Source organism: Melanaphis sacchari, unplaced genomic scaffold (genome assembly GCF_002803265.2).
Source record: "Melanaphis sacchari strain LSU unplaced genomic scaffold, SCAv2.0 Contig34_pilon_pilon, whole genome shotgun sequence".
NCBI classification, from domain to species: domain Eukaryota; kingdom Metazoa; phylum Arthropoda; class Insecta; order Hemiptera; family Aphididae; genus Melanaphis; species Melanaphis sacchari.
In genome coordinates, this window is record NW_020271213.1 from 545,587 (window position 1) to 559,733 (window position 14,147).

At 22.9% G+C, this 14,147-nt stretch overlaps 2 protein-coding genes across 3 annotated transcripts in view; both read left to right on the plus strand.

The window, feature by feature from the left end:
- The window catches only part of LOC112596794, a 13,731-nt gene extending 5,838 nt beyond the window's left edge, over positions 1-7,893 (plus strand). The window contains exons 2-8 of the mRNA XM_025342595.1: positions 1,510-1,734; positions 3,476-3,681; positions 4,223-4,367; positions 5,746-5,885; positions 5,950-6,066; positions 7,330-7,395; positions 7,458-7,893. Of these exons, the coding sequence (XP_025198380.1) occupies positions 1,510-1,734; positions 3,476-3,681; positions 4,223-4,367; positions 5,746-5,885; positions 5,950-6,066; positions 7,330-7,395; positions 7,458-7,622 (1,064 nt within the window). The 3' untranslated portion in view covers positions 7,623-7,893. The remainder of the gene's footprint in view (positions 1-1,509; positions 1,735-3,475; positions 3,682-4,222; positions 4,368-5,745; positions 5,886-5,949; positions 6,067-7,329; positions 7,396-7,457) is intronic.
- A 1,709-nt stretch (positions 7,894-9,602) lies between these two features.
- On the plus strand, positions 9,603-14,147 carry LOC112596799 (legumain-like; the record flags this gene model as incomplete). Of its 2 annotated transcripts, XM_025342603.1 has the most annotated exon segments (12): positions 9,603-9,741; positions 9,815-10,002; positions 10,107-10,204; positions 11,901-11,982; positions 12,100-12,185; positions 12,257-12,395; positions 12,465-12,534; positions 12,596-12,723; positions 12,792-13,016; positions 13,087-13,206; positions 13,287-13,469; positions 13,892-14,147. In XM_025342603.1, coding segments are annotated over 12 exon segments (1,521 nt in total). In that variant the 5' UTR covers positions 9,603-9,713.

The window sequence follows — 14,147 nt, forward strand, 5'->3', positions numbered from 1 at the left end:
TTAACATAAATATTTAGTGAACATTTTAAGTAACTAATCGTTTTGAATTACAAAAAAATATAAATGTGAGGTGAACTAGTTATTACAAATATATTATATCAATTCGTAAAAATTTAAGTTTAAAATAATCATAAAATTGAATATGACTTTTTGTTAAAGATTTTTGTTATAAAGAAAAATAAATTAGAAATCGTTAAACAAAAGAAAATGTTTATAAATTTCTTAAAAAATATTATTTAGATATTTTGACAAATATTTTCAAATTCTAACTTTAAATATTCAATGAATATTATGATTTAAAATTCTCAATAATCTTTAGTCAATAAATGAAAATCTTATGAATAATCTTGTCTTATAATCTCAAACATTTAAATCAGTGATAAATTTTCAATTGGTATTTATATAGTAAAAAAATTTAAAATGTCATTTTATAAGTAACAAAAGAGTCAACAAAATAAATTACAAGATATATAAAACATACAATTTTTAACCATTTAAAGTATCTAATGTTATTTATTTTAATTACACACAAAAATAAATCGATTTTGTAATTATTTTTGAAAAAATTCTCATTTATTTTAATAATAAATTTAATAAATGTTCGTATGTTTTCCCCAGTTACTTTAAAGAATTAGCAATACGTAACTGAACGAAGTACATCGATTTAGCATTAATAACACTTAACACACTTTTTCTAAATTTTTTTTTTTTTAAGTTCTCCATTAAAGATTATTTACTGAACAATGTTCTTGAAAAAGTAATTCAAGAGTCCACACAAGTTGTTCTTGTCGTATCTGTATAAAAATACTAGAATACAATGTGCTTAATATTATGTTCAAATTTTGACAAAATTACTCACCCGTGTTTAAACTATATTCAAAATTTCATACAAAAACTACTTACTGCAGAAATTCAAAAAATTTAAGTGAATTTAAATAGTCTTAAATTAAAGCAACGCTAATACTTACTCAGTTCTCTCAGGAGTATCACTTAATTATTAATCGAACAACCACAAAGTTTGCATTTTACTAAATTATTAAAGAATTATTATATTGTTAACTCAAAAATGCGATTTTTTCTCTGTATTTGACTGTCAGAATTGAAAGTTGACGGCAAAAACCGATAAATCGAGGGTTAAAATTTACAATAACGTAACGGATGAAAATAGATCATTACCTTAAGTCAATTTTTCTCGAAAATTTGTGTTTTTTGTAATTTAATTTTTATTTTTCTCGAGTTTTTTGAAAATTTACCTTTGAAACGATTTACACTGACTCTTATTTGCTTTGTAACTTCAAATTACACTATTATTTTTTGAGTTACTGCTCGGGATAGAGATGGTACAATGATCGAATTGCTCTCTCAGGTTTCCAACACCTTATACTTATATATAATAATGAATAATGAGTACCTATTAATATAATTTTTGTTCAATCTATATTTTAGACAATGTACTATGTTATTAATGAAAAAAAAAAATTAAAATTCTATTTATTGATTGGTTTTCAGGCCCCGGAATATCGTCGTGTACTTATAGTGGTACTTGTCATGGCAAAGGAAATAACGGTTCATCGAATAGCGCGAATGACACGAATGGCGCGAATGGCACAAATGGCACAAATGGCACAAATGGCACGAATGGCACGAATTCGGACATACCGGAATCGTGCACTGCTTTAATTATTGATGGTTTTTATGTAGATGTGAATTACAACATTAAATATCCTAATAAAGGTACTTAATTATTTGGAAATATTACTGAAATTAGTAAAAATAATTAAGATTATATATATTTAATTTCATTAAAATAAACACACTTAAATTTTAATTATAAAATATTGATTTCACAAAATGTATTTATAATTAATTATGATGCATATTATGTAAATTTAGTTTTAAAAATGTGCTCAATAATACAACCCATTATAACTTATTATTATAAGGGAATTGTCAAGCTTTGTATTTTTCATTATTTATTTGAACTATGAATTTATATTATAGTTATTTAGTAGGGTTAGGATTTTAATGCCCTAAAAAATCTCAAAAAATGCCCTTAAAAAACTCAAAAAATGCACTATAAAATGCATTTAAATTTATTATAGTTTAAAAATAGGAAAAAAATGTTTAAATGATACTACAGTAGTCTATTTTTTTAATAGTATTGTTTGTTGTTACTTGTTTAGTTCTGCTGTACTTTAGTTTTCTTAATCCTTCATTCTAAAATAATAATTTGAAAAAAAAATTGTTGTCGACGATAACTTTTCGTGCTATATAATTAAATTTATTATTTGAACCTTCGGATGTTTACAGAAAGTCTTTTGTTAATCATAACAATTTTTGGTTCATTTTAAGAACAAATTAAGAAAAATACTTTATAAACTAAAAAAATTCACTAAAATCGTCAAAAAATGCATAAAAAAAATTATTTAAAATTATCAGTATCACCCTTGACAAGGTCAAGACATATTTTATACCTACGGACCAACATTTCAGAAAAACCAGAAAAAATGATGCTTTTGCATCAAAATGCCAGCCCTATTAATTAGTTAAATAACGTTTTTATAGCCAAATAATTACAAAGTAAAATATATAAAAATTAAAATTATTGCTACGTCTCCTGTTCACCGGTCGCTACTACTTAACATGTTTTATATTAAAAAGTTATGTTTATATAAAAGAGGTTACAGAAACTCAATCTCAGTGTTAAATTAAATTTATAATGAAAAATAATGATTTCACAAAAATAAACAATAGCTGACACAAAATAGTGAATTACCTAACTGTTATAACAATTGTTATTTAATTTAGATTTAAACAATTTTCCGCTCTTTGCAGTTGCAGTTTTTTTTATAATAATATTTTTAAAATGTATTATTTATTTTAAATTATTATAAAAAAATATCAATCCGATACCGTTTTATTGTTATACAGCTGACATAACCTAACCTAACCTATGCACTTTAATCGTGAAAAAGAGTACTAAGTCAAACACTTTGTATTTAAGTTAAAATAATTCCAAAGCAAATATCTAAATTGGCAAAATCAAGAATTTTATTATTTTTTATATTCGTATACGCTGTGGTCTCTCTGAATTTTTTAAATTAAAAATAATAAACAACAACCGATATTAGATTTAAAAAAAAATCAAGTAATATTGTTCTACAACCTTTTCAAATTTTATTACTATAAGCTTTGATGCCTTAATAACCTAAGCGATAATGGTAAAGAACTCTTAATTCGTCATCATAAATTTATAAAATATCTAAAAAATTAATTTACTTCAACATTTGCAGAACTATATCCTTATGGATAATTCCGAAAGTAAGTTCTTAATGATTAATCCAACTTTGAACAACTTGGTGTATAGTCACTGAATTAGACTCTAGATTATAGATAATAGAATGAAAATAATTGTATAACTTAATATTAAAGATCTTAACATACTATGTATTCACGTGTCTTAACATTTATATAGAAAACTGGGAAGGAATAGTGAAGAATTCTGATAAGAATATATTTTTATTATATGGTCACACAAGTTATGTTGAATGGACTCAAGTGCTTGGTTGTGAAGCTTGTAATGACGGAACCAACTCAAAGGATGAAATGAAAGCCTTAGGAGAATTTTTGAAAAATTATGATGGGATAAATGGTCTTATTCTAACAAATCTAGAACCTAGTGTAAGGACTAATTTACTTTTAATTTTTAAATTAATAAAATCATTTTTCATATTGTTCATGTAGGCTATTCAAGCTAAAATATAATTTATTTATTTTGTATCTTTATTTATACAATTGAATTTTATTTCAAAACTGTTACAGAATCTTCACATTTTATATAAAATTAATTGCATAATATTATTAAAAATAAATCAAAATTGAATAAAATTCCATTTATAAATGATCAATATTCATGAATTAACTTATTTATTAATATAATCGTATAGATTTATAGTTTATACTTTATAGAATTATTTATTTTTTTAAGTGACAACGTAAAATGCTTCAACAATAATACGTTTTTTCAATTTTAATTTAGATATACTTAAAAAATTTAAATTTTCAACCAATTTATAACTTAGTGAATTTTTTACTTTATTTTGCACATTCTATATTTTAATAAAGTGATTGGAAGCAGTTCACTTTTCCTAATCGCCAACATTTATAATAATACATTTAAATACTTAACAATATTTTAATAGAATCCATTTCATTTGTATAGAGTGATTCCAAGGAATTCAAGAATTATACTGAAAATTTGAAACAATATATTGAAGTGATGAAATCAAATATTTCTGATTTATCTATTGGCATTTTAATTAGCGGGAAGTTTCTGATAGATCAATATACCAACCCACCGTTTCCTTGTTAGTATATTGTTTATTATCTTTATTTATGTACCTATGTTTCATGTTTATTTATTTATAGTTATAACGAGGTAATGAATGTACTAACTTAAGATGTGTTAAATATATACAGAAACAATGTGTATTTTTATACTTATAATTACTTTATTTTTACACTCGTTTTTTTTTTCTTATGAATAGGTATAATAGTATTTTAGTTAAATAAGAAATCACATTTTTTTAGTTACACAGGATATTTATTTATAATGCTCTGAAATTTTTTAAGTATGTAGTTGTAACAACAAAATCAACTTTATTTGTCGAATATTAACGAGAAAAACTGATGCTGTTAAATTTCTAAAAACGTTATGATACAATCATCAATATTTGTATATTACTTCATGATCTACAATCTTCTAATTAAGTTAATTAGTTAGGTTAGTTTTATTTGAATAATATTTGACCATTTACAAAAACTTATTTAAATTTAATATCTTTTTAAAGCATATATTAGAAATCTAGTAAAATACAAAATAAAAAAATCACCATATTATCATGATTTTTTAGTTTACTTAAGTTTTTTTCATTGTAAAACTTTAAATTATTAATCTAATAACGAGTTTAATCATACACTGAAAACAAATATCATAGCATCAAATTTGAATAATTAATTAAACTTAATCTACTCAATACTGGTTCATATGGTCACGAGGTCCGCTGTACTAATTTTCAATAAGTATAGGTGGCAAAACTTAAAAACTTTCTTTAAACTCATTCAAGCTGATTTTTATCACTCATATTATGTGGGTTCTAAAAAAAAAGCAAACATCGAAATCAAAGTGGACAGTTTTAGACTTTTAAGGCACTAACAATTAAAATTAATTAAAAACCTGCTATAAAATCTTGAATAATTTTAAAAATTTAGACCATGATGTAATGATTGGTTTTTAAATTATTTCTTGATAATAGAAATTTTCTGGCTAGGTAAGGTATTATATGATATTATTTCAACTCAATCAATAATCAAAGCAAAGGCTCCTTAGTGTTGATTCAAAATTGCTGAGCAATATATCATTTTCAGAAAAATAAACACTATCATGATTCATTAAAAAAATAGCTGAAAACGTACAAAAGATTAAGTTGGTTTTGTTGGTAATACAAATTCTTAAGACATTTTTAATTATCGTAAAAAAGAGAGCCCATAAAGAAATGCATATTATTAATGTTTTTTTTTTTTTAAATTTCCATTTTATCAATTCATTAATCTTTAAGAACCATTTTTGTACGTACATTGTACAACGACCAAAAGTACAGTTTGTATAATATAATGTTTTATACAAATATTATTTTTGTGACTTACTCTTAAAAATATAACACCTATTTCAAATATTTTAAACAGGGTTGGATTTCAAAAAACTAAATCCGACTGTGGATTTCTACGTTATAAGCGTGGAAACATTAAATGATTGCTCTGACGAATTTATAGAAGGAATAGCTCCAATGAAGGCAAATTCAACAACTAAATCGAATTATACATTGGTATTGAAACATTATAATCTACAAAACACAGCGATGGATTTTATGTATAATTCTATTTTTCTAGATGTATTTAAAAAGTATTTTACCAAAGACGTCTATTCCAAAACAAAATACATATTTTAAATTTAAGTTGAGTCCTACATCAAGTGATGCTTCAGAGACTAATGTGACCACTCAACAGGTATTCAAATTTAATATAAATAATAAATAAATGACTATATGATTAATTAAGTAGTAAATATGGTAATACACTGTAAGTATGTCACATGAAAATAATAGAAAAGAATTTAAGGACAAACGATTACATTACGCGCAATAAACCGTTATCTGCTTCAAACGAACTGTTATGTTCTTTTATCTATTAATTAACATTGCGAATTATCAGCTTGATTAAAATACTAAACTACATAACGAATTTAATCTTCATAAAACAATTTTTTTGTTCATTTTCGTACCTGACTAGTAGCCACGATACATATTTTAAGTTATTGAGAAGAAGTCGTAACTACTCACATAATATGTAGTTTCTTTTACTATCGTAAAAAATTTTAAAATGTTATTATACGTTCAGTTTCAACTATTCCAAGTCTGCGTTAGTTTTAATATTAGAGTGAATTTATCTATTATTTAACTTAGAAGTATGAATATCTGTGTTCTCTCGTTTGTTTTTTATGATGTAATAATTTTTATTTCATTTATGATTACATAATTATTTAATTTATTTTTGTACTTAAAAATACTCCTAATTCATTTAAAAACTAAAGTATTGTAAAACCCAAACAATAGAGTATAGATAATGTTCATAACTTTTAGGTTTAATATTAGAATTAATTTAATCATTGAGTTAATAATATAAAATATAATATTTGGCCATTTTTATGATGGAGAAAACACGTCCGGATTTAAAGGAATGAGTATTGACTATTATATATTTAAAAATTATGTTGTCTTATATAATATAAGTCAGAGATCCTCAAAATGTGGGGCGCGACTCTTCGGGAGCCGCGAAATCTTTATGGGGGTGGGGGGGAGGGAGAAAATTTTAAAAATCAACATTGCATTGGTAGGACAGAAAAAAAATTGTGAAATGTCTGTAATAATAATAAAATTGGTCGATTAATTAAAACCTTTTACAAAAAATACATTTTATTTTAAAATAAATTTGTAATATTAATATCAATATTAGCTTATATTTGTTGTTTATTTTTAACTTTTTGTTACCCTAAACATGACTATTAAAATTATTTGTATGAGGGGGGCTCAAGTTTGGGATTGACCAAAAGGGGAGGGGAGGGTCTGGCCTGAAAAGTTTGAGAATCTCTGATATAAGCAGTATCAATTTAAAAAAATAAAGTTTAATAAATAACTAGGTAACTAAATTTCCCAAAATTTTTTGATTTCACATATAAAAATTAATTAATTTTGTATGAAAATATTTTTATAGATATGCGAAGATTCAAATTCTACAAGTTCTTGGTGTGTGGATTCTATAAAAACATTTAATGAAAAAGTAATGTATTTTTAATACATTTAATGTACCAACTAACTTATCTTAAATAATTTGATTTTTAGGGTAAATTTGCCAAATCTGTTGGGGCAGGATTTATGGTTAGTAATATAAACGACGATGATCCTGGAAATGAATGTAAATGTAAAAGCTATCCCTCATTCAATGCTATACTAGATGGTTTTAATGGTAAATCCACAAATAAATGTGCTTCATTAAACAGAACTTAGATTCATAAAGCATAAACAACTTTTGGATTATGACCATAACCTTGTATTAGATAATTTTTGCGTTGTTTAATTTTCATTCTTATTTCTAGAAACTCATATGGCCGTAACTGATGGATAAATTTAGAGGTTAAGATCCCACCCAATTTCTTTTAAAAAATTGAATAAATTAGCAGTCGAGATATTGACTGTTGTAACAAGAATAATTATTTTATTTTTTTTTGGTAAAATAATATAAAATAAATATTCTATTTAAATCAACATCCAAAATTTATTTTAAGTTACGGCCTTGGTTTAATATTATTACACATTAATCACATTTAGTTTATTAAGTTTAATCAATTTTATTATTAAAAAATTTAAAAAAATAAATATTTAATAATTTACTAGATGTTTATTTTTACTGATTTTCTTGTAATATTATGTAATATAAAGTAGGATAATTTTAACAATGATTGCTAATTACCTCAAAAACAACAAAGTTATTTCAAAATTATATTTTCATCAAGTCAAATTTATAAAATGTATGGTTGGTGACGGGGGGAGGGGAGTAGTCCTTTAGGTCTAAACATTATTTGACTTGAAAGTTAGCCTATCTATCAGTATTTTACTCATAGATAATATAATATGTATATCATATCTGCAAAGTTGAAATTAATTTTATCAGTTCACTTTAAAGATCATATTTAGCGACACGTTACAAAGGTTATTTTTAAACTAAATTTACAGTTTATCTAGAATACATACGAATTATTGAATACCACTGAGTTATTTAGAGATATTTTGGACATCCCCGACCTGAAAATATGCCACTTGGTGTCAAAGACCAACAATGAAATTAAAAAAAAAAAAAATTTGTATTAAATAATAATATGATTTAATTCAAGTTCAACACATGTAATGTAATTACAGTGACTCGCTTGATACAATTGGACAACAGAGCGGTATCTACTCTCCTATTTTTTTTTATTCATTTATTTTAATACAAATATTTAACTAAATAGGTCAAAATTATTAATTTTAATTCAGATTCTCATCAAAAATACTTATAGAATTACACTCAACTTTTTTTTTTTTCATTTAACAAAAACTACTTATACGGAACTTAAGAAATTGGATCTGTTTTATATACTTTGAAGAGGTTAAAATTTAAAGTTCCCAGTATTTTTCTAAATAATCAAGAAAAGCAAACAAAAAATTAATAAAAAGCGTTCATTTTTAAGTAAAAATTATTTTATTTTTTTTAGGTGTACCTTATTTATTTTTGACCTTTTAGACTCTTGAGTATTTAGTATTATCTAGAATCACTTTGAAACAAGAAAAAGTATTGAAGTTAGATTATAAAGAAATTTTATTACAAAAAAAAAAAAACACATCATTGTAAAATGACTACTCTATATTGAATACACTATATTTTGTAATAGGTACTAAAATAAAATAGTAATTATACATCTCAAATATAATTTATTTAAGCAATGATTATTTTGTTTCTTAGGATTTAATAGTTTATTCTTTATAATTTATATATTATAGTTTCAATAATTTTGAAAATATTTTAGGAAATATAATTTTAGATTTCAAATATAGTTTATTGTTTATTTCTATAAAAAAACGATTAGCTCATTCTAAAATAATTTTTTTTGTTATCATTTTGGATCATTTGTTTTAATAGTTCTTAAAAATTTGATTCAGTTGATTATTATTTATTCAGATCGGTAACTTTGTACATACTTTGAGTTTTTTACAAGGCTTGGTATGAATGGTATGCTTGATGATTCACAAAGTTCTACAAATAATTTAAGTTGGTTAAACAATAGTTTTTTTAATAAATATTTAGTGAATAATTTTTTAATAGAAATTTACCTTCGATAAGATGTGTAAACATCTTAATAGATATGAAAATGGTTTTAAAAAATTATGCCATAATATAATATCAAGAGGCACTTAAATTGTTTTATCTTGAATTGTCTATTAGCATTATAAATGTATAATAAATAGTTGTAACAAGAAGTAATAGTAATAGCATAGGAATTAACTGTTATAAGTTATTCATTTTCTGGTCATTTAAGAACATTTTGCACTTCTTTAACAAAAATGTTGAAAAATAATCTGTTTCTAAAAAGTAAGTTTATTATTTATTTTTCATACTCTATATAATAATTTATTATTAAAAATTAATTGACAAACATTTATAGAAGGTGAATGGATTTACTGTTTATTAAGTGTACTGTGTGTGCTAGCAATATTTGCTATAGTAAAGGTAATTATTGTTGGTCCAAATGAATTTATTGATGAATGTCTGGAACTTTTTGGTGGTGGCACAAAAGAAACTTGGGTGTTCCTGGTTGCTGGATCAAAAGGCTGGGATAATTATAGACATCAGGTATAAAAATGTTTGTGATAAGAAGTTAAACATACATCAATAAAGATTTTTCATTGTTTAAAAATATAAAAAATAGTTAAACTAATTGCAGTACTAGTTTTTAGGCTGATGTTTCACATGCATATCAAACATTGTTGAATAATGGTATACCAGTTAATCGTATAATTGTAATGATGACAGATGATGTAGCCTTCAATATTAAGTAAGATATTATATTATTAATAAAATTTCAAATCAATAAAAATTAACAACTGTGGTCTAAAAATAATATTTATCTTAATATATTTAAATAATGAATCCTATCAAATTTACAGTAGGTAATTTTATCAGTTTGATCTATATTTTTATTTTATATAAATCAAATGTTAATTAGGTATTTATTATTTGATTGGTAAAATCAATAATTATTTATAGGTATCTACTCTCTATTATTTAAATAATTAGGTACCTATATAATGTATAATATATTAATTAGACATCAATAAATGATTTAGCATTTATATTTTTGGTTTTTAATAGATAATTAATTAAAAGATAAATACCCTGTAGGAAAAAAAAATTAATAATTAATGTTTAACCTATTGAAATTGCTTACAAATTCATGAAATAAATAAACAAATTAAACCTATAAAACAAAATTAAAATATGATAACAATGTTAAAAATTTAATTTGATAATGAAAAAATTGTAGCGGAAAATTGAAACTAAGTATAGTTATTATTGTAAAATTAAACATGATACAAATATGTTAATTTTTACAGTAATAAGTTATTTTAAAACATTAAAAATCAATCATTTTGAAAGTAATTAAGAAGAATATAGGTATTACACTTTAAATCAATTTTGATAAGTTGTACAAGAACATAATAATGGCAACTTTCCTCATCAATTTACTAATAGTTAATTCCAACTGAGAAACTTTCAAATTATGTGAGCCGTGTACGGTATACCTATAAAAAGTATTAAAAATTGGACTATGTATACATTATCCAGTTAAGGTGACTTTAGTTATAGTGTTATGACTAATGTAAAATAATATTAATAAATTCATAATATAGGTATATCTATTTCAATAAAATCAATTAATTTAAGCTAACAAATAAATATTGAAAATTATTTTTTACAATATTAAATTTTTTTTTATTAGATACAAAATCTATTTTATTGATAACGATTTTCTAATATTCATTTAAACAAGATAAATTTTAATTACATTTAGAATCGCATTAAATGTCTAATGCTTTGTATTTGCATTTATTCATTTTTAAATTAGATTTACACGCACAACGTTAATATCTCTGACCATTTTAAATAGTAAAAATTATTTCTCTAGTTTTTAAATCTATATATAATTAATAACTAATGTTGAAGACATGATTAGATAAGATTATAACTTTTTAATTATTCTAAAACATTTTCAAAGTGAAAGAAATTTTTAAATTAGTTTAAGATTTTAAACATTATATTTATTATCAGTTTTATGAATTGACATTGTAAATTATTTTTCTTAAATATCAAAAAAGTAGCCTTGATTTAAAGAATTGTTAAAAATTTAGATGTTAAAGATTTACAAGTATCAAGCAACAATATCTAAAGAATACAAGTTATGTTTATCATACAGACCTGTCTTAGAGTAAGATTATTATGAATTTAAAAAATCATAAATTTCAATTTTATCAAAATACTTAACAACTTAGTTTGATGAAAGTGTCTTAAAATCCTACGTAAAAAATGAAAATTTTATTAAACACCAAAGTAAATAATTAATTCTTATGGTATTATTTTATTTTATCATAAAAACATGAAATACTGTCAAAATATATTTTGTATAATATTATTATCTATGTTTAAAAACAATAAATAATTATACTTTTTTTATTCTAATCTTTAATGCTCAGAAACCCATATCAAGGTGAATTATTTAATCATCCTAATGGCTCAGACGTTTATCAAGGCGTACAAGTTGACTATAAAGGTGAGGTAAGTAAAGTAGTTTAAAACTAAAAACTATCTTACTAATTTTTGAGACTAATTATTTGTACAAAGTCTATGAAAAATAAATAAACTAAAATTATTATTTATGATTCTTTTTTAAAGAATGTAAGCAGTGAACATTTTTTGAATATTTTAAATGGAAATAAGACAGCTATGATAAACTTTGGATCAGGTCGTGTAATTGAAAGGTAAGATATTTTTGAATGCGTTTGATCAATATTCAAATTATAGTAAATTATGTATTTATATTATTTTGTAGTAAACATAGAGATAATATTTTTGTGTACTTTGTTGGTCATGGAACAACTGGCATATTAGCATTTCCAGAAACTTACTTATATGCTGATGAACTAAACAATGCATTACAATCAATGTACATTGATCATAAATTTTATAGTGTAATGATTTTAAAGTAATATTCATCTATGAATAAACAAAATGTTTAATTTTTACAATTTTACTTTTAGATGCTCTTGTATATAGAATCATGTAGAGCAGGTTCTTTATTTGATGGCATATTAAGTGAATCTAACAATAGTAAGCATACTCAGAAAATGAATACTATAATTATTTTAACAATAATCTTTCATTGTATTAGTATTTGCTGTAACTGCTGCTGGACCTAGAGAAAGTTCATGGTCAATATATTGCATTGGAGAAAATGAAATACCTGATGTTTGCTTAGGTGATGAATTCAGTTGTACATGGATTGAAGATCAAGCAAATGTAATTTTTATTTTATTATTCATATATATTTTGATAACACTAATACTTAATGAATTATTTTTCTAAAGTTCGGTAAATTATATCCATTACAAGTGAATGAATTAGTTGAAAAAAGAACAGTTCTCAATCATTTTAATTATATCAGAAATTCAGTTAAACTAAGTAATGTGATGCCCTATGGAGACTTTAGTGTCGGCCAAAATAAATTATCAGCATATATTGGCAAATCACCCGAAGTATTTTCAAAATATCCTAATCATAAAAGTGGTGTTTTATCATTTAATAAACCTAATGTAAGTGTATTAAACTACATAATTAAATTAAATTTTATCTTTCTAAATATATACATTTAACTTTTAACAGAATACAATTAAGTCAAGTTTTAGATTTTTTAAAAATAATACACCCAAACCATATCAGATAAAAGAACTATATAATGGAAAAAATAATACTATGAAACAAAGCACCATTTACAATAGTATCGTATGTATTTATAATTTATAATAAGATAACAATTATTTTTAAAAAACATGCATTTCTTAATTTTATAAAACATTATACAGATGAGAAAAATTATGGACAGAGTATTCAATACAATTCTGCAAAATGTTATGAAACAATTACCACAATTTATTGGACATGTTGATGAGCTTAAAGAATTTCCTAGTAATTTACCATTAAATGTATTTCCATGTTACAGACAAACTTTGGATTGCATTACAACAAACTGTTTTTCCTTACCCAAGGTAAAATTAAAAATAATTATTTCTTTAAATACTATAATCTAAGTCTAGTAATAAAAGTTAAATATTATTTATAAAAAATACATTTTAATAAGTTACTGGAAAATACAATGAATACATTTTAAATACATTATTTTAACTTTTAGTTAATTAATAAATAATATAAATGTATAAAATATAATAATAACTGAGAAGAAAATAGTACACATAACATACAGAGTTTTTTTTTCAAAATGAAAGGTTTAATTTTAGTTATTATTTTAATAATTTATAACTAATAAAATATTTAACTTTTATATCCTAGAATTTTTGAAAATTTTAAACAAATGAAATGTATTTAAAAAATTTTTGGAAAAAGGTACCATTGTTTTTTGCTAAAATAATTACTTTTACTTATTAATTTTTATATTTTTTGAAATGTGTAGAATATATACTCACTTAATGAAGTGCACGTATTTTTCAATCTATGTACAAAAGTTATAGAGAATGAATGGAAATCCAAAGAATTTTATGCTATGTTTGAACAAGTTGTGCATAATATCTGCTCAAAAAATGCATCAATGTTTTCAAATTTACTTAAAATAATTGATATTTATTAAAATTGTTTTTGTCAAAACTTAATATTAAACCATAATACATTGAGATAGTATGAGAATTAGATTTTTATTTTAAATGTACACA